The sequence below is a fragment of the Abrus precatorius genome, unplaced genomic scaffold (genome assembly GCF_003935025.1).
Source record: "Abrus precatorius isolate BTA unplaced genomic scaffold, Abrus_2018 Scaffold4, whole genome shotgun sequence".
Classification (NCBI taxonomy): Eukaryota; Viridiplantae; Streptophyta; class Magnoliopsida; order Fabales; family Fabaceae; genus Abrus; species Abrus precatorius.
In genome coordinates, this window is record NW_020874384.1 from 17893088 (window position 1) to 17914260 (window position 21173).

The 21173-nt window shown below is 28.8% G+C and overlaps 3 protein-coding genes and 1 non-coding gene across 5 annotated transcripts; 2 read left to right on the forward strand and 2 right to left on the reverse strand.

Annotated features, from left to right (window-relative positions):
- Positions 1-1536: 1536 nt before the first annotated feature.
- LOC113865597 (NAD(P)H-quinone oxidoreductase subunit U, chloroplastic) lies at positions 1537-3398 on the reverse strand. Its single transcript, XM_027500280.1, has 5 exons — positions 3080-3398; positions 2938-2999; positions 2747-2836; positions 2513-2653; positions 1537-1758 (listed from the first exon to the last, which is right to left on the reverse strand). The coding sequence occupies exons 1-5, from the start codon at positions 3336-3338 to the stop codon at positions 1663-1665; spliced, it is 648 nt and encodes a 215-aa protein (XP_027356081.1). The 5' UTR covers positions 3339-3398; the 3' UTR covers positions 1537-1662.
- An 84-nt stretch (positions 3399-3482) lies between these two features.
- TRNAD-GUC lies at positions 3483-3554 on the forward strand. The gene has a single exon. It is a non-coding gene; the product is annotated as a tRNA-Asp (tRNA).
- A 4051-nt stretch (positions 3555-7605) lies between these two features.
- LOC113864755 (thermospermine synthase ACAULIS5) lies at positions 7606-19722 on the forward strand. Of its 2 annotated transcripts, XM_027498823.1 has the most exons (11): positions 7606-7623; positions 14147-14304; positions 14479-14545; positions 14704-14798; positions 16273-16375; positions 16464-16552; positions 18012-18168; positions 18766-18841; positions 18975-19033; positions 19284-19420; positions 19591-19722. In XM_027498823.1, the coding sequence occupies exons 2-11, from the start codon at positions 14153-14155 to the stop codon at positions 19667-19669; spliced, it is 1014 nt and encodes a 337-aa protein (XP_027354624.1). In that variant the 5' UTR covers positions 7606-7623; positions 14147-14152; the 3' UTR covers positions 19670-19722. The 2 variants fall into 2 exon arrangements, with proteins under 2 accessions (XP_027354624.1, XP_027354623.1); XM_027498822.1 differs by lacking the exon at positions 7606-7623 and having other exon boundaries at positions 14108-14304.
- LOC113864756 lies at positions 19244-20916 on the reverse strand. The gene is made up of 2 exons (XM_027498824.1): positions 20511-20916; positions 19244-19844 (listed from the first exon to the last, which is right to left on the reverse strand). Exons 1-2 carry the CDS (start codon positions 20844-20846, stop codon positions 19701-19703), a joined length of 480 nt encoding a protein of 159 aa, XP_027354625.1. The 5' UTR covers positions 20847-20916; the 3' UTR covers positions 19244-19700.
- Positions 20917-21173: the final 257 nt, after the last annotated feature.

Genomic DNA, 21173 nt, shown 5'->3' on the forward strand with positions numbered 1-21173 from the left:
CAGTAAAGAAATCTTGGTAACACGGTATAAAAATTGACATTAAAGTATCCAAAGGATTTTAATCAAATTTTTATTTTTAGAAGTTTCTATCAGGAAATTTTGGTTGTCTTTCTTGACTTTTCTTGGTTGTTTTTCGTTTCTTCGATGTATTTTCTATCAGAATAATTTCATAAAACACTAGTCTTCAGTGAAGACTGATCTTGAAATCTGGGTTTCGAATTAGACCTCTTAATTTAGAATTAGACATTGGTGAATACCAGTATCGAAATCTTGGTAAGACATTATGGAAAAATATATTAAACTATCCAAAGGATTAGAATCCAAATTTTGCTTCACTTTTTCCTTCGAGAAGTTTCGATCAGAGAAATGTTTTTAACCTTCTTGACTTTTCTTGGTTATTTTTCTCTCCTTTGATGCCTTCAGTGAAGTCTGATATGCAAATCATTGTTTTGAATTAGTGACTTTAATTAATTAACTTGAACTCTTATTATAAGTGATAATGAGTCAAGATGAACTCAAAATTGTGACAGAAGGGGACATATTTTGCTTAAATGAATTGTGTAGCAGGGGAGATGTTTTGTAGAACAGGACGACACAGAAAGGGAGATTATTAATCCGTGCTCTTGGAAGAGGCTTTATGCAAGGCCAAACCCTATTACTTAGTCTTTCAAACGATGTTTGTTTATCTTAAACTATAACTTTTAGCGTAGTGGATTCACCACTGGAGTTGGAATCCTCAATTTGTGACTTCTTTCTGAAGGTGCTGTCAGCACGTATTTGGTTCAAATATATGGTCTCTATGCGTCTCTTTCTTTTCTATAAATGACTCAAATTTCGACAATTTAATTTATTGAATTTGGATGCGCCATTTTCCACTTGAACTTTCTTGTCTTGATGTTTGAGGGCATTTATTTATTTAGTTGACTAGTTGGGAAGGGAAGGTACGTAAAGTGTTATTCTATAAAAGCACTATAGAAGAATTGCTGCCTAATATACCCAACAAAAGAATTAAGGGTTGACGGCAATTAATCTTTGTTCTTTTCTTTTGATTGTTATTCACTCATTCTCCTGTTTGTGTTGCAGACAACATCACCAACCTGGATCAATCTCTTGTACGTCTCCATGGGCAATGTAGAAACTAATTTTACCTCGTTTTGAAACTCATTTTTCATTTTGAACAGTGGTAGAAGCCTGGAATACTGAATTTGGTCTCACGTTGTGGATATCTCTAGGAGTGAGAAGGATTCCTCATAAAGCAAGTCCTTCTTCAAATAATGTAAACACTGGTTGGTTGTCATTCTCAAGTTCACTCAGCATATTGTTCATTTCTCTTCATCACGTGTTCTTATGCCTGACAACTAGTGCGTGCAGACTTGTATTGTCTACTGTACTGTTGGGCTATCTTTATTATATATCCTTTTCATTTGCTATTTAGAGAAATAAAATGAACATTTCCTTGATTTTATTCTATTCATTTCTGACAATAATAATAAAAAAAAGGTGTGGCCAAGGGACATGGGGTTAAATGGTAAACTAAATATTTATTTTAGTGACTTTATTATAATTTTAGATGCATGAAATTAAATCTAAATATTCATTTACTGGAGCTTTATGTATCTGTTTTGGATCGAGAACAAAAGTTTCACAAATGTACACTTCTTTCTACAAGTTTAGTGCAATAGATAACACAAACGAGAGCATTATCCATCCCAATATGAAGTATCCAACTACTCTCGTTGGTCCTACATCCTCAGGTTCCTGCCACGAAAAAGAGCAAATATATTTTCAGGGGTAAATGTTATATCCTGTGACAAAATTTTCTCGCTAATATTTTTAATAATTTATAAATGCAATAGTAAATAAAGATAAATGTATTTAATATTTAAAAAACATAAAATACTTGAGTTATGTTTGAGAATTAAGTTTTGAAGAAAAAGGGAAGAAAGAATAAAAGATTTTTATTTTTAATTAACATCCTCTAATTTACATCTTTTTTAAATAAAAGCCATAAAATGATATATCAATTTGATGTGTCAATTTTTAGTTACTTGTATAGATATTATATGACTTTTAAATTTAAAAATAAAATAATTTTCCTTCTCTTTCTTCTTCTCCAAAATTTAACTTATACTTAGTCATTAAAAAGATTATTATGATAATATTAAAAGAGCATTAAGAATACTCTTGTTTCGGCATATCATATAATTGATATTACATCAATTTCAATTTTCATAATCAAATATATTTTTATATGTGAAACGTGTAATAATTTTTTATTGTATTTTTCTTCGAAACCCCCTGTGCTCTGCTTTATTTTTGGATCTCTCCATCTATTTATGTTATAATTATGATTTATGAAATAATAGCAATCAGCAGCAATTTCTTAATAGCAATTATCTTTTATATATACATACATTGGGGTGAAAAATTTAAAGAAAAATAACATTTTATGTATCATGCTCCTTAGAAAGTAGTTTAGAATGATGAAAAATAGGAAAAAAAAAATACTTACCCGAGGTGGAGGATCTCCTGTGGGGATTAGTGTTATGTCAACCTCATATGGCCAAACGTATTTGTCTTTATTTTCCGTTCTGGCCAAGCTCCAGTCATACATTCTTCTTTCATCTTCGGAAGACAGAATGGTGTATGATTCCTATAGAAAGGTGTAGTAACTCAAATATTCATGAACAAATAATACAAAATTGTACTCCTAATTCAAATGTGGATATATAAACACATTACTTACTTTGAGAAGTTCTAATTTTTGACCGAGTTCTTCTTCCTCTAAATTTTGACTCTTCAATTCTTGAACCTTCTTATTATAAGCAACCGCCACCTGTTAGTTAAAAGTGTAGAGGGAACAAGAGAGACAAATGTTAAAAAACTTAAAATTCATAAATAAGTTCATACAGAAAACCGAAAGTGGTTCTGATGGACCTTATCAAAGGGGCATCCTCTTGGAATACCTAGTCTACCATAATGATCTGCGTCTGTAATTGCTGCATTCTAAACACTTGTTTCGTCAATTAAATGCACTTCTATAAAAGGATATATAGAAAAAGTATTTTGAATAACGTACGTAAGCCGCGGAGAGCCTTGTCCACGTTAAGAGCAGAAATTAAAGACGGTGGTTCTTGTGGAACTTCAATGGAACTATCTGAATCTACCTCTGTGTTAGAGGTCTCGGCCGAGACATCACCGGAGCTTCTGATGCTTAAGAATCTACATGGTTTCACAGGAAAAGCAATGAAACTTGAGAATCCAATTTTTGGTGCTTGAGTGGTTGGAATGTTTTTAGCTGAAATGTAGACGGTGGCAATGGTGGAGGACACGGCCATTGCTTCAGCTTTCTGTTCCTGGGCTTCTCTTCATAATTTACATGCGTGCATGTGGATAAGGTAACCCTTCTTTGCCACTAAGATGTTATCAGTTGTGGACCGCATTAAAGTGTTATTATTTCAATACTTAATGGTATCAACAAAGTCGTTGTAGTATAGTGGTGAGTATTCCCGCCTGTCACGCGGGTGACCCGGGTTCGATCCCCGGCAACGGCGCTATTTTATTATCAGTTTTGCATAATATTTTAGCATTATTTAAGTAATTTGTACCATTGTTAGGAAAGCTTTGTGGAATCGAGTTCATTAATTCAGGTTCATTGGCAAGCACGTCTTTATTATCTACAAATTGTTTGGTTTGAGAAAGACAAAGGGCAGGGTAATAATTTTGATTTTACATGTGTGTGTGTATTTAGTTTAGTTAAAACATTTATAAATATTGTTTTATGTTAGTAAACGGGCTGATTCATAATGTCAGGGCCGAACTATTAAACAAAGCAATCCAAAACACTTATGTGGGCCGCGGGTATGCGGATCGTGACCTATGTATCCAACTCTATTTAAGGGGGATGAAATCATGACAATAAAATGGGGGTAAAAGGGCCAAAATTTCGATTCTTAAATTTTATTTTTTTCTTCCCATAAAATGGAGAAGTTCATCTCTTGATATCCCCTGATAATATTGTAATTCAGAATTGAAAGGCTTTAATATAATTATATATTTAGCGGTATAATTACAAGTGTTGATGGTATTGATCCATATTGAAGCAAGAGTTTTGAGCATTATGATCAACACTTGGACGTTGAGTTTTTCTATTTTCCCCGACATAAGATCCAGGTGATGATTTCTTTTAAGGGTTATGTTGTTTGAATAATTACATATTGATATTATATAGAACATTTATATTTAAATATATTTTCATTTTATTATTTTTTTAAATTTTGATTTTTGTTTTTAAATTTTTTTTAATTCTAATTTTTTTAATTTAATATTTTTTATCCTTATTAATGACGTAATAAAAAAAATACGAAGACTTAATAACTTTAGCTAGCAACACGCACCATCACTGGGAATCAAATCGTTGAATTAATGAGTTTGAGGAAAGTTAATAATAACAAGGAAAAATAGATCACTGCACATCTACAGAAGAGGTACGATACGATGATGTTTGACTAACACAGTTTTGGTGGAAAATAAGGTCATGAACAGGGTAGAGCTATAAATTTTACGAAGAGAATTTTTAAGTATCTTTCTTTTTCTTTACCTTGATATGTTTTTGTTTTTGTTTATAAGCCTTCTATGATGTTAACTATTATGTTGTTTACATAAAACTTCCAGTCACTAAATATAGCTTTCAAGAATTACGTAGTCTGTATTCCATTTTCTTGAGTTATGCATTCGTGTGAAAATTAATTACATAGAAAGGTGAAGAAAATAGTGAGGTAAAAAAAACATTATTTCAGCTCATCACTTCATAAAATAGTTGTAGTTTACGGAAAATTGCGTCGTATAATAATTCAAATAATTACACCATCGTTACCCATTCAAACAAATTTAAGAATTACTATCTTGAATTTTCCTCGTCCCCCAACTATATAATTATGTTTTGACGAGTGTTTTTACCTTTTTCAGCCTTCAATGGCAAGACTAAAGCTGCTTTATAAAATTGAAAAGAAATATCAAATCCCTCTAAACAAATTCATATTATATAATAAAAAGACTTTTTTTTTCTGATACCAATATATATATATATACACATCGAGTCGTGATTTAATAAGCAGACGGTACAGGTTTGATATATGAAATATAATTTAACAAATTTGCCAAATTTTAAACCAATAAACAAATATAAATTGACAGAAGAAGTTATCTATATGACTTTTGTTTTCCATTTTTTTAAAAGAAAATGATTTCTTGTCTTGTTTAAGATCCATTATTGGTTTGGACGGCGAACGCAGCTAATTCATTTGTTTATCAATCTCATGAATCTTCAGTAACAAAGGTCTCTCCTTGGTGGTCAAAGTAACATGGGTTAATGAATCATCATATCCAAATTGGAATATTTATTAATTGCAATATTCGGCTGGACGGCATTATAAAATCAAAATGGAAATGAAGTATGTGATGGTTCGTGACATGGGAAAGCCATATTCTTCTGATTTTGGTCACTTTTTATATATACGTAAGTAGTAGTGACCAGTAGGAGACATAAGATAGTGATTATTTGGGGTTCGAGAAGACCTCTGCATTTCTTAAACCTTATCTAATCGACATCAAACACTTGCTCCAAGTCGTCGTGGAAAGCCAATTTTGATTCTTCTTGGATAAAAAACACACATAACAGGTGTGAATGTGATGTTATCATGGAGAGTGTCCGTTGCATTAAGGAAAATTGTCAGATTTTAGTGTCGGGCAAATTTAGCTGTAGTAAAGCCGTGTATCATGTGTTGACATCACGTGATAAATGTTTTAGCCTAGTAAGAGTCAAATGCGCGGAAATTCATAACCAATAGATAAAAAAAATTAGACAGTTTTTAGTTTTTTTTAATTTTTCTCTTTAAAATTATAAATTCTTTTTATTTATATATAGAAACTCTTAAAAAAAATGTTATGTGAATGTAGTTCTAAACAAAACTCTTAAAAATAGAAGCTACTTTTTGAATAATCAAAAGCCTAAAAAGTAGGACTTCTATATATAGAAACTAATTGGAGAAATTTTTACTTTTATTGAGAAGGGAAGTCTAACAAAGCTGAGTCAAATTAATAGTTAGTAACTTTTATAAAAGGTTTACCTTTTAAACTTTTGTTTTTTCATAAGAAAAAAACTCTTATTAACTAATATTTTAAAGGTAATGATTAAAAATTAAGAAGTAAAAAAATAAATAATATATATTCTATCTAGTTTCTTTTTATAAGAAACAAAATAAAACATTTTTTTGTCTTTATTATAAAAAAAAATGATAGATTTAAAATACATTAATTATTAAATTTTTTTTATACCATTCTTTTATTAGTATCATTAAATATACAAATTACTAATTATATTATTTAATATCATGGATATTTTTAGAATAAAATTTATATTTATGAAAAACATAATATAATTAATTATTTTTTTTAGTTTTGATGATTTAGTCTTTTGTTTCTTATAAAAAAAAATTGAAGAAAGTATTATTTTATTTTTAATTTTTTAAACATTAATTTAGTTATTTAAAATTATAAAAATGTAATAAATATTTTTAATCAAAATATACTATTATTAGTTATTTATCTTCTACTTTAGGCTGATGTTAACAAATTTTTTAACTATTTAATAATAATTTTAAGATTTTGATAGGTGACTTTTTAACCAAAATAATATATAAAAAAATAAAAATACTGAAATAGACCTGTTCCAAAAATATTTACCAAAGTAGACCGATTTACTGTTTACGTACAGAATTTGACTTCTCAAAAATTGAATTTTGATCTTCAAATTTGTGTCCGTACAGTAGATTTCCAAATGGAATTCGATTTTGAGGCAACCGAATTCCATACATAATTTGCATTTATGTTTTTGTATATAATAAAAAAATATTATCTAATATTTATGTTTATATATTTATATTATGTTAAAGTTATTAATAAATTAAATATGGAGAGCGGTTCGTATTTAACCGCTCTTAGAAGTCGACTTTGTCTCAGAAATCGACTTTCTCGCAGCATATTTAAAGGAATTTATAAAATGAGGGGACGCATTTGTCACACAGATTAACATAATATAAATATATAAACATAAATATTAGATAATATTTTTTTATTATATACAAAAACATAAATGCAAATTATGTATGAAATTCGGTTGCCCCAAAACTGAATTCTATTTGGAAATCTACTGTACGGACACAAATTTGAAGATCAGAATTCAGTTTTTGGAAAGTCGAATTCTATACGTAAACAGTAAATAGGTCTACTTTGGTAAATATTTTTGGGACAGGTCTATTTCAGTATTTTTATTTTTTGTATATATTATTTTTTAAAAAAATTCTTTGATAGGTTTTCAGTTTAGTTTAATGGAGACAGGTAAAATGGTAAACATCGATGCATAGTGGGGATACCGCACACCAGGCGCACTACCGGGTAGCCACCAAGCACGCCTGCTGATGAGTTGAATGAGTGCACGAAATTTGCTGCTAACTCATAAATTATGTCCAAACTCCCAAGGAAAAGATTATTCAGGTTTTTATTTTTATCATAAATCTGTTCTATCTCGGTCATTGAATCATATATGGTGCATATTCTACGAATTTCCTCCGTTGTTTTTTTTATGTTAGAAGAATGTTTTGTTTAAGTGTTGCTGTCGCTAAATCATTGTCATATTGGGATTTGTCTCTTTTTTAAGAAAACAGTAAATATTTTAATCTGTCCTTAACTGAAACAAAGTCGTTTAAAAGGTCTACAAAATCTGGGGATTATGTATAGTTATAAGACTGATATTCCTTGACAGGGAGAGAAGAACTGAAGAGCTATGACAAGATAATAAACCTGGATTTATGTTTGGGCTAAAAGATACACTTGAATGTGATGTATATGGAATTACTTACATCATCCAAGATATGAGAATCATTTACACGTTAGAGTTTCGAGTAGGCAAACAACAGTACTATCAAAATCATGTTTAAACAATCTATATCGAAATATTTAATTTAACAATCCAACAACCAATTTGCAAATATTGGCGCATTTCCCTAATTTGTATTCTAGATAGAAATATTCAAAAGCTTCTGTAGATTCATTGCTACGAAGAAAATATATGAATTCGGATTTTGTCTTTGCAGTCAAAGATGGCAGAACAGATTGCATAGTCCTTTTATTTGATATTATAAGCATGAATATTTATCACAATAGCCTAACTTTTTTTTATAAATCTAACCTAACTTAAGAGTTTATTTAAAAGGTTATTTTATAATAGATTTAATTATAAGAATACTATTAAATAAGTTATTAGATCTACATTTATAGATAAGCTTTTAAATAAATTAATAAATCTATAATTTTAAAATATTATCGTAAAAAATTAATAGAATAATATTATCATTAATATATTATTTTTATTTATTTAAATATTCTAACATATTATATGTAAAAAAAAATTAATATCTTCCCAAAACTTGATTAAAAAAATTAACAGGTGAAGAGATCAAAGTATATTTAAAAGTTAATAATCCTCAAGTTATAAAATAAGTGAGAAAATGATTAATTTTTAATATAATTTTGAAAATTTATATGCAAATACAAAGTATTATTTTTTAAGGGTTTATGTGATTGTATTTAAAACAGAGAAGAAATTTTAATTGAAATGTATATATTTTTAAAAATATTTAGCAGTATTTTGTAAAAAGTTCATAAAAACATAAAAAAAATAATTATAATTTTTATATGCATTAAAAAGTATCTTCATAAAATTATTTTCTAAAGATTTAAATGAATTCCCCTTAATAAAAGGAGTTAAACAATTTTTTTTTCTTGTAAGAATATTCAAGAGCTTGATCAGATCTACTTTTATCACTTATTATCATATAAAATAATTGTTTTTTTTTTTATAAATGAGATTTTACAACGTTGGTTGTTGAAACGATGGCATAGTTCGCGTCATTTATATTAATAAAACGACGTTAAAGTAGTCACGGATCGTTAATGTCTGAAAATTATTTTAAAACCAGCTGTATGCATTGTCGATTTAAACTATGCTTATATTTATATAGTTTTTATCACTGAATAACTGAATCTATACTCATTTATAGTATTTTTAGATTTACGTCTTTTACTATTAAATTGAGACATTATCAAAATTAGCCTTCATATTTTGATATTCTTCGACACAGTTTCAAACAGAGAATATTAATGCTTTATTTGGCAATTTCATTACTGAGTATATATAACCGTCAAACTAATATTTTAAACCTGGGGTAGAGTGGCAATTTCAATATTCAAATACCTGTCTGTGTGTAAAATTTTGATCTCAAATTACGCCCAACTTTGAGTAACACTAAGGAATAACCAGGTGTTGCATGTGATTCATAATGAAGAAAAAAAAATCCATAATGATAAACGGCATTGAACATGAACATTCTCTCCGCTCTCCAAAGTAGAAAGAAAAAACATTCCTTGATCGATCAATCAAAAGACAAAATATAATGAAATCAGAAATAGTGTCTTGACTTGCTGGAAAAGCAGATATTGTGTCCTGCCATTGAAGTTGCAGCATTATTAAAAGCCTTGACTCAACGGAGACATTCTGGACTGAGTTGCATCTGAATAGAAACTTTGCATAAAGTTCAAGAAAATGATTCTGTGCCGCCCTACATAGTTCAAATTAGCCGGAAATTGTCTTCAAAAGGTTGTTGCATTCCACGTTTCCCACATCAACATGGAAAAGAAATTACTACGCTCTTTGCACTCCATGTACGTATTTCATGCTACACGATGCTTATTATTACGGAGATTTTAAAGAAACCATGCTATTTATTCAGATTAATGAACTTTTACTGTTAACAATAAAAATATGTTGTTATATAATTATACGTCAACTATTTTACATAATTATTTTTTAAAAATAGTAGATATAGAAAAGTATTGGAAGCTATGATGACAACTTCTACTTAGATAAGTTGTTATCATGACATAAAAAAAAAGTTGCTATATTTTTCGTATGAAATAAAAATCAAGTTTTTTTTCGTCACTGTTCTTATCACTTCCCAACTTATGATCAAATCAATTAGTTCGATGTTAATAGTAGAATACTTTAGCTTTACCATTAACATGGAACTAATTGATTTTATCATAAGGTTTTAAATAAACTTGACAAAGCTGGGATTGGTTATTTAATTTTTTATTTCGTTTGTTTTTTACAAGTAATCCAAATTTATAAACCTTGATTTGGTTAAAAAAAAAAACATTTACTCGTGTAGTTTTTTGTTTTATTTGTATGATTGTGAAGTTTTATTTCGAAATCTTCTTGTTCCAGGCGAAGTTCAAATTAAAGACTCGATAATAGGATTGCAAAAGACGTAATATAAATATGAATAATAAACTAATAAAATTCAATACAGAAGATAAATAATTATAAAAATACGTTGATTAGGGTTCAAGTTTTTACTATAATATGAAAAGAGAAAAAAAACTTTGTTGATAAAGGCAAAATTCATTTTAATGATCTCTATACTTAATTGAAAAAATAGTCTTGATACACATAAAAAATATATATGAATAATGAAGTTTAATACAAATTAAAATAATTATATATATATTATTGTACGTAAATTAATAAATAAAAATTATTTAAATTTAAGATGTAATTTCAACTTTGAATTCTAATGACTTATTAATAATATTTACTAATATGATTGCTAAGGCATGAATAAATGAAAATTTAAGTAACCGTATTTTTTTTTTATAGGCTAAAAATGAATTAAAAATGACGAAAATCATACAAGTGATTGTTTTAACTCTCATTTTATCCCATACCAAAGGACTTATTACATTAATTACTTTATGAGTAATATTGTTTAGGTTAAGTTAGAATAAACTTATAAATGAGTATTTATAAGGGAAAATTTAATGTAAAGTAAATAAATTATCTTCAACAAGTTAGAAATAGATTATATTTTTTATTTTAAAAAATTATTTAAATTTTTAAAAATTTAAAAAGATAAATAATTTTTAATTTATAAAAATCATTATTCATTTTTATACTATTTTTTCTTTTATAAAAATTTTAAAAAAATCAAACTAAGTCCCAGTATTCGAATTCTAGGGTTGAAAAAAGCATAACATATAATTACAGCAAATAATCTTCCATTGAAATTCTAGGGTTCTACAAGTAAAGTTCGTAATGGTATCAATATGCAAATTTGTTACCTTGTTACAGATATTGTATCATTCCTGAATTTTCTTATATAAGCATAAAAAAAAAAGAAATTAATTTAAAAAAGTGTTCTTTAGAGTTTCAACTTCAAGCATGAAGTCCTTGGATAATTAATTAAAATCACATAAGAAAGCCAGTACGTTTAAGGAGAAGAGATTGAAGGTTAAGGATACATAACACTTTAATTTCTTTAATGAGGTATACCACGGTACTCATACATCATTTGAAAGAAGCTGCTGATGGCATGGTTCCAAAGTAAAGCTTTGAGGGAAGCAATTTAAACCCTTCTCAGCTGAACCAATCCCATTGAATGTAAGTGATCCCTTGCCAACATTTGTCATTTTGTGCATCTTCTTTAAATAAAAAAAAAATTCACATTAAAGAATTACATACCGAGGATGCTATGATGAAAAATGGTTTTTTTTTTTTTTTTACAGTAAAACAGATACGAATTATTTTCATTTTTAATTGAGAAAATATTTAAAAATAAGCACATATATATAGATAAAATAAATAAATAATATAATATAATATAATATTAAATATATAAAATCAATTATCGGATGATAACATGGAAAATGAGTAGTGGGCTGTCCACAGTATCCATAATGGAGTCAACCCACGCTCAACTAAACCAGAAAGCCCTGCAAATTGATGGGCCCACATTTTACACGTTCCATGTTCGTGTTCACTTCGACATTCTTTTTTCATAGCCACTGGCGTACACTGTGGATGGTACCATCAAGGACTGGCTGCACCCGCGGCAATTCTGAACAGAAACGAATCATTTATTTTTTATATATATAATTGTTTTTTAATTATTAAATAAACATATAAAATATTTTTAATATTTTAAAATAATGAGAAGAAGAGTATTAAAAATTAAGAAAATAAAAAAAGTCTAGTCAAATACATTGGTTTCTCTTTGAGTGTAACAAATAAGGATGTGTCTGTTGTTATTTAAATATATTTATTTTAAAAAAATTAAAATGGGAGTAGATATGTATATGTAACAATAGATGTTCCTAACAAATAAATATAAATATCCATTGCGATGTTGGAGCATGTCACTAGCACAATTTCCCTTGCGTCCCAATCAAACCGTAACAAGTGTCTGCGTGTCTCGCCCACCTGTCACTCGTGTGCCCAGCAGGTTCCACTGCCCACAAGCACAACTTTCCGCGCATGCTCATTTTCTAATTTCCCAATTTTATTCTTTTTAAATGGATTTTCTCAAGTGAGGATAATTTTTGACAAAATAGAAAATATGAGTATATTTATGATAATAAATAATTATTAACAATAATTTTAATTCTTCTTACTTTTGTTTTAATTTCTGACTCTTCCGAAATATGGCTAACTTGAGCAACGCTGACGACAATTGTCCCAACAAACTTAAAACATGTTTGTCAACTTATTTTGTAAATTGTGTTAATTTTTTTTTCAAAAAATTGATTCTGATGAGTCTAAGAGCACTTTTAGTGTTGGAACTCAAATGGATTATTAAATTTATTTTATGTAAATTTTACTGTGTTACGTGTTTAAATTTTTTTTTTTTTTACTTTAGTAGTAGAACTACAATTTGAGTTCTTGAATTATTTTTTATAAGTCTTATTAAAATATTATATCATTTGTTTAAAATTAAATTTAACATTGAGAAATAGTGCAATTCTCTGTAGTTTTTGGTGAAGTACTGTTCCTCCAACATGGAGCACTTTTACTAGTGATTATTAGCTTCAAAGTTTCATCTAATGTTGATCACAAAATTAATAGTAGATGTTTAAAATTAACTATCAATCATGTTAAAATAAGTAGCAAGAGAGAAAAAAAACTAAAAGGTATTAATATTAAAATGAATGTAACATATTAATTTTAAAAGAAAAAATAGTATAATTTAATCATCACTTAAGAGAGAATAGTTTACCTTAATTTATTATCTATAAAGATTGTGAGTGGCTTCCGTTTTTTAATATAGAGATGGATTTAGTTGAGCATTTTTTGGAACTATAGTAGTTATTTTTAATGTTAACGAAAGACAATTTTGAAAAAGAAAATTTATAAAAAAAATGTTAAAATGGTGTGAATAAAAATACAAAGAATAATTTTCTTATTGAAATGCTAATAATCCAATGCACAATCGGATACGAGATTTAAGATTCACTTAAATGCAAGCGCTTGCATGTTCAATGATTCAGTTACATTTGTTACACGAAATTACAAATAAAGGAGTTGTCCTTTCCACTTTAAGGATCTAATTATTCATAAAACATTTGTTGTAGGAAATTACAATTAATGAGTTATGGTCCCTACTTTGAAGATCAAAATTTTTTTACACTTAAATCATGTTAGACCATGAGTAAATTTTTTTATAAAAAATAAATAAAATTTTTGTCATAAGTCAGGAATCTTGAAGAATCGCTTTAATATTAAAAAGATGTATTACCTACACGTTATTTCATGAGATATATAATTTATTTTTCTATTGTTACTATGTTGGTAGTGGTGTAATTACTAACTTAATGCTAAAGTACTTTTGCAGGTAACTCAACCTCGAATATTCCAGTGTTCTACTAGAATAGAATTGTGATTGACATACGTTGGGTTCATTCTCTTTGGGCCAGTGAAGTGACACTAGATTAATTATCTTAAAAAAAATAAGAACATTACAACATAGTTAACATAACTATAAATTAATAATTAGATCAACAAAAATTGTATTTTAAATAATTTAAATTATAGAAATTAAAACTACGGTTAGTGAAAAAAAATAGACAATTTATACAAGAAACTTCAGTTAATGAAAATTAAATCATTATTGATGGAGTTCGAGTAGCTATAAAAGCCAGTTAGTGCCGCTATAAGAAACATAAAATTGTTTAGTACTTCTTTCGTCTTTTAATTTAACAAAACATGGGTGAGGCTCCTGAGGTGTTTTACATCAATGGGTTCCCAAAGTTTGGTCATGAAACGGAACAACACCTCACCGATGATCCAAACCATGATTGTTCCTGGTACGAGGAAGTTATCGACGATGATCTCAAATGGTCTTTTGCACTAAACAGGTTCGTCATTCCTCTTGCGATTCACCACCCCAAATCAATTCGAAAATGTTACAACAGAAAGAAGCTACTACCTCATAAATAACAATGACTACTATCGTTTTCGTAATTTCGATCGACTTTGGGTTCGTTTGATTAAAAAACCAACTCATTTATGTTTTCCATCATTTTGAATAGTGTGCTTCACAGAGGGATTAGCGATTACCAGGAGATAGCTCTTCTGGATACAAAGCGTTTTGGAAAGGTTTGAGTTGCCACTCCTTCTACTTCTTCTTTATGGACAAATACATGTACAAAATTCTGCGTCTCCTTTCTCCTTTGTAGTATTGAGAAAAAGAGGAGAGGAAAAAGTTTATGTTATGCATGTGATGATTTTTTATTTTTATGTTTTGGTTGCATTAGGCCTTGGTGATTGATGGGAAGATGCAGAGTGCAGAAATAGATGAATTCATTTATCATGAATGCTTGATTCATCCCCCTCTGTTATGTCACCCCAAGTAAGTTTTTATGATAGCGGTAACATTTTATTATTAAAAATATTAGCTTGAGTCTTGATAAATTATTAAAAATGATAATTTTTTATTGCAAAATTAATTTATCATCTTAAGAATATGAAAATATAATAAATATTATGTGTTTTTAATAAAAAAAAGTTATTTTTTGTTACTTAAACTTCATACTAAGGCTAACAAAACTGAAATTTTATTTATATCTTGATGGTGACTCAACTTCTCTTAAATATAAATTTAATTTAAAAATATTTTTAATATATAAATATTATTTATTTAATAATGTATTGTCGCATTATCAAATAATAAAAAATTCAAAAAGATGCAGAAATCTGCTTTAATTTCTAGCTATAGAAACTTAGAAACGAGCAGTGTCCAATTAGTAATGATGAAAAATTTTGAAGAAATTCACCCAAGTTGCAAATTGTGTAAAAACGTCAAATTAGGTTAAAATTTATTTTAAATTTTCTAAATTTTTTTTCCAAAGGCATGATTTAAATTTGGCTTACTTATTCAACATAATCCTTTTTTAATTTATGATATGACTTTTTTAAAAAGTTATGAAAACTAAACCTCTATTTAATGGTTTACTTTGAAATATAATCTTTAAATAAGTTAATAGACTTACATCTAAATCTATTCATGAGTTTAAATAGTTAAACAAAGTAAATGTATTGAGAGAATTTTTAAGAAAAAATAAGTTCTATTACTAAAAGGTGAATCCACACATGCCCTGCGAAGTATATAATTTTAATACATTATAATAAAAAATGAAATATATATAACAATGATATTTTGCATATATTTACTTAAAAAGGTTATTCTATACTCAAAGTGACAAGATTGTAATGAAAGATTGTAGTCTCAAGTGAGCTTAACTTATAACATTAGGAGCTCAAATTCGAAAATCACCATTTCCAGCGGTTTTATAACTATATTTGTGAGCATGCCTAATCAAATACCAAAAGTTAGTCGGTCAAAACTTAAAAAATCTTTTCGATTATCATAATTTTGATTTTTTAGTTATATATTTTTAATAAGTTTTAACTTAATTTGTTTAAGAAACAAGTTAAGCTAGAGTAGATATGGATCATAAATCTAAAGCTAGACTTACTCTTACCCCTTGTCTCTACAAAAATATGTTTTTCATTTTTATTCTATTTGATAAATATCATGGTAAATGCTAGGATATTGCTTTATATATATTCACTCATACTATAATTTTTAATTCCTTAGCTATTGTCCTAAAAATACTAGATACCGTTATCCTAAAATAATTCACACAAGCAAGATGCCAATATGCTCTTACAGATGTTATTTTCATAAATTATGTAATGAGGTGACAACATTTAACATAAGATTACGCTTCTTAGTGGGGTCGATTGGGCTTTTTGTGGGAAAGAATGTTTGAACTTTGAACCCTTTGACTAATATAAGGGGCACATGTCGCTTGTTGTGGCAGCCCCAAAACATTGTTTATAATGGGAGGTGGCGAAGGGTCTGCTGCTAGGGAAGCCCTCAAGCACAAGTCAATGGAGAGAGTGATCATGTGCGACATAGACCAGGTTATTACTTATTACCATACCCATTATTACTCTTCAGCTTAATCATGCTCGGATCAAGTATTCACATTTCAACCATTAATACTTGCAGGAGGTCGTAAATTTCTGTAGAAAACACTTGACTGTAAACAGGGAGGCCTTTGCTCATAAGAAGCTCGACCTTGTCATCAATGATGCCAAGTAATTATCTTTCCCTTGTGTTTTTGTTTTTCTTATTAGAGATTGCAAAATGAGAGATACTAATTATTATTCTCATTTAGTGTGTTTTTTTTAATAAATTTAAATTAAATACCTTAACAACGAAATCTATGAGCCTAATTAATTAGTACTTGATGGGTGTCTTTTTGAAGACAGGTATAAATATCTTTCGTTGTCAGCTTCGCTTTTGTTTTCCATTTTTTCAGTTGTTCTTGGCCCCTTTGAAAGCTAAGCCAATAGGTCATGTCTGGCCAATTTTTTTTTATTCTTTATACAATAATCATTGTTTATGTGATTTCAAAAGCTCTCACCATTACCAGTCCTTCAAATTTCCTTCAAATTTCGAAACAAAAGGTTGCACTCTCACCGTGGGAAAGAGTGTGATCTTTAATTAAATGGTGATCCAACCTTAAGGATCTGGCACGAGCTGCTGTAGTCTTCCGTTTACTCAAGTACTACAAAGCCTAGGATGGGGGTAAAATTCATACCAAAGCCAAAGGCTATCCAAAATTTAAATGAAATAAAATTAGCATTTTGTTTTTGTTTGGGTTGATAAATATTTGAACCAAAAGAGATTTTCTCATTCGTTCACAATTCTGTTTAAATAGACTTATCATTCAGGCAATACGATGGTCATTTTAAAAAATTTATATAAATACTGTAATGTATGAACGGAACTTAAGACATTTATGGTTTGTTTGGATGAGAAGTAAAATAAAGAGGAATGAAATAAAAAAATTTAAATGAAAAAACATAAATAAATAATAATAATAAGAAGAAGTAAAAATGGTGTATTGTTTGGATAAATAGAAATAAAATAAAATAAAATAAAAAGATTTACTTTCGCTTGCTAGGATTAGCGAAAGTGATAATTGAAAAAATTGATATAAATTTTTTAGTTAAAAATTAATTTAACTTAAAAAATTGATTATTTTATTATATCTTTTGTGTTAATATCAAATCATTATTTTTTTTATAATTTTTCTATAAAATATTAATTTTATTTTCAAACAATTAAATAAAAAATAAGACAAAAAATACATATGCGCACTCACTACCTTTAACGCTTGAGTAGAAGAGAAATACTTTTGCGAGTCCCACAAAAATGTCTATATTTCTTCTCTCAATTTCAATACAACCAAACTACTGAAACGTTGCAAATCTCTTCACTTCAACCTCAATTTCAACCCTCTTAATTTCAGCTAAATCAAACTTAACACTACTGTGTGTTACTCTTATCTCATTATTTAATGTATGAAAAGGTTTAAGCCAACCCTTGTTACATGATTTAGGTTGATAAATTTGTAAGTGAATTTGAGTATAATAATAATTATAATAATAATATGCACCTTTCTGGATTTCATGGAGGTTTTTTTTTTTTTTAATGAACAAGGTTTCTTGTTTAATGAAACTAAAATTTCAACGATATATTGCATTGTAGGGCTGAATTAGAGAAGAGAAAGCAGAAATTTGATATCATTGTTGGAGATTTGGCAGACCCTGTTCAAGGTGGGCCATGCTATCAACTTTATACCAAATCCTTCTATGAAAATATCCTGAAGCCCAAGCTCAATGCCAATGGCATTTTTGTGACCCAGGTAACTTTCCTTTAAATGCCCTTTATGTCCCGACTTCCTATAAGCTTTTGGACCGACTTCTTTGTATTTGTTAAAGAAACAATGTTTGTAATTAAAAATAGATTTTATGATAATAAGACGAGTTTTTTTTAAAAAAATGATTTTAATTCCTTTTATCTAAAATTAAGAAAAGTAGCTTTCTAAAAAATCAGAAATCAGTTTTTTTTTCCTTTCAAAACAATCTAATAAGGAAATTTTAACACCACCATCCCCCCCCCCCCGCTTTTTTTCTTCAGAAAAGGGCAGTAATATTCATATTTAATACCTTTTTATTTATAACAAAAAAAAAGGTGTGTTTAAATTGCTAAATATGAATATTGCATGAAATATAAAATATAAACACCTTTTTCCTAAACATAAATAAAATATGAATATTAATGCCATCAACTCTGAAATCTTCTTAAGCCTTTATCACATGAAATATAAACACATCAATTCTTGAAGAATTTGACAATAGAATTTCACGTAGCAATCCTCTTCTCAAAATTTATCCAAAACTATTTAGCATGCAGTTAATAATATTATTAAAATAACGTCTCCTCATCGTATCTTGCACAGGCTGGACCGGCAGGTATCTTAACACACACAGAGGTCTTCACTTCTATATATAACACAATCAAACAGGTCTTCAAATGTAAGACTTTAATTCAATCCATTTGCTCTGAGGAATCAAATTCAAATACTGTTTATGTCAACAGAACACTAGTATATTGACATATGTGTTATGGTTCTTCCCTAAGATTTGTTTTTCTTATGTTTCTTTGCAGATGTGATGGCATACACAACTCATGTACCATCTTTTGCTGATACATGGGGATGGGTTATGGTAAGCAAGAAAAATGCTAGCAATGTACTCTTTCAAATACACTTCACGTGATTGATCTATTTCTTAAGAAGTTAAAGCACATTCCTGGTACAATTACTTTGATTTAAAAAAAAAAATTAACTAATAAAAAAAAGTGTTAAAAGAGTGTGTTAAAAATTTGTGTAAGTTACTCAGTAATAAGCAAAAGACAAATCTTTGCTTGTGTTAATTGTAACTTCTTGTTATGAATATTCATATACTTTAAATCCAGGCTTCAGACCAACCACTATTCATTGGTGCTAAGGAAATGGACAAAAGAATTAACGCAAGAATAAATGGGGAATTGCTCTACCTAACTGGCGATTGGTTCCAGTCATCTGCCACCATGAATAAGACTCTTTCAACTTCGTAAGTAAATTTTCTTTGCAATTTCTCACATTCAAAAGCCAAGATCTCTACACAATGTAAGACCTTTGTTAAACTTAAACAGTTTCATGAATGAATAACCAAGACCGTATAAAATCAAAGTCCTCACTAAAATGTATTGAATCTTGACTTCAGAATCACCGTTGTTTCAGGCTTCAGAATGAAACCCACGTGTACACGGAAGAAAATGCTAGATTCGTTCCTGGACATGGCGTGGCTTATCGTCTCTGAGGTTTTTTCAATCCAAATCTTGAGGATAATTTCATGTATACTTTGTTGTGCTGAGTGTAGAATTAACCTCAAAAGTAACGTGCGGAAACAAATTCAATCTTTCATGGCACGTTATGTTTTGAGGAATTCCGTACAAACACTCAAAAAGTATGTAAGAATTTGAATGAGTGGAGCCCTAAAATAAAATAAGTAACAACGTAAATTAAGAATTGAATCAACGATTTACAATTAATTGTTTCATCTGTTTGCGTCTATGTACTTGAGTTTGGTTCATTGGATTCGAGTGATGAACTCATGACATGTTTCTTCTTACTATGAATTCAGTTTTTAACGCATTCCTCTATTCAGAAATCAGATAATAGTTAATTAAAGTTTTAACAGATAATCTGTGAGGTTTCTTTCTACATCACAAACCGGAACCTCTTAGCAGGATCACCCATTAAGCAAAAGCACATCGAACTATGAAGATTGAAGTTGCCTATTATTACCATCACCCCTCCTAACCAAAGCAATTATATTAAAAAAAAAAATTAATTTCAACCCTTAAAGGCAAAGTTTAAATATTTAAAAATACATTTAATGTATTAAATTTGTAAAAATATAATAATTATATATCTCTTTTAAAAATTTTAGTGTTATTAGTTATCTACACTCAATCTTACAAGGTGACATATGAAAATAAGAAGTATATGATTAATAGAAAATAAAGTGCAGCTGGGATTTAGTCAATAGCAGAACCAGTTGCATAAACATAAATATAACAAAAAGCAGGAACAATGAAAAGGACAGAGAAATCAAAAGCAATATTCATTATTCAGGCGTAGTTTTAAGTTCTCTTAACCGGATCAAAGTTGGAAACGCCAATAACAGCTCCAAATATGGCTCCAAGCACAACCCCACCAGCAAAAATGCTGAGTAGAAAGTTCTTGAGAGATGGGGTGAGATCAGATCCTGCAGCATGAGCCACCTCAGGAATAACCATAGAAGCTGTGAAGGAAGCAGTTGTAATTGCTGTCAGTGCCTTCTCCTTCAAAGATGCATGAATTTCAACCTTGGATTTTGTAAAGAGGGTCCTCTTTGGTTGTCTTAAGGGTAACGGCCTGAAGAAGGCTTCGGAGGATGGCTTCTGGGTTGCAGAGATCATTGGCAAAGCCATCGTAACAGAAGCAGAAGCCATTTTTGGAATTGCTTTGCTTGTGCTTACCTGGCTTGGCTTGCAGATTCTGCTGAAGACGTTGAGGTTAAGAGAGTGGATAACCAAATGGAGATTTTCGGATGACGTGGCACTTGTAAGTTATCCTACGTGGAACATTCTCTACCTGATATTGTTAGGATAAGCTTATCATCAAGAAAAAGGTCCACTTGAGAACAAGTCTTGTAATGCCTTTGTCTGCAACGTTTACTTTTTCTTTAAAACAAATATCATTCAAGTATCTGATTTTATAAAACTTTTTATTTTAGTCTTTAATTTTATAAAATATCATTCACTTTCATCTTTTTATTA

Excerpts from the sequence above, each read along its gene's own strand:
- LOC113865597 (XM_027500280.1), bottom strand. The coding sequence starts at position 3,338 with ATGGCCGTGTCCTCCACCATTGCCACCGTCTACATTTCAGCTAAAAAC. Across the intron at positions 2,837-2,937 it reads GAGGATGCCCCTTTGATAAG|GTGGCGGTTGCTTATAATAA; the intron begins GTCCATCAGAAC and ends TTTAACTAACAG. Across the intron at positions 2,654-2,746 it reads AAAAATTAGAACTTCTCAAA|GAATCATACACCATTCTGTC; the intron begins GTAAGTAATGTG and ends ACCTTTCTATAG.
- LOC113864755 (XM_027498823.1), top strand. The coding sequence starts at position 14,153 with ATGGGTGAGGCTCCTGAGGTGTTTTACATCAATGGGTTCCCAAAGTTT. Across the intron at positions 14,799-16,272 it reads CCTCTGTTATGTCACCCCAA|CCCCAAAACATTGTTTATAA; the intron begins GTAAGTTTTTAT and ends TTGTTGTGGCAG. Across the intron at positions 18,842-18,974 it reads AATCAAACAGGTCTTCAAAT|ATGTGATGGCATACACAACT; the intron begins GTAAGACTTTAA and ends GTTTCTTTGCAG.
- LOC113864756 (XM_027498824.1), bottom strand. The coding sequence starts at position 20,846 with ATGGCTTCTGCTTCTGTTACGATGGCTTTGCCAATGATCTCTGCAACC. Across the intron at positions 19,845-20,510 it reads GCGTTTCCAACTTTGATCCG|GGCTCCACTCATTCAAATTC; the intron begins GTTAAGAGAACT and ends ATTTTATTTTAG.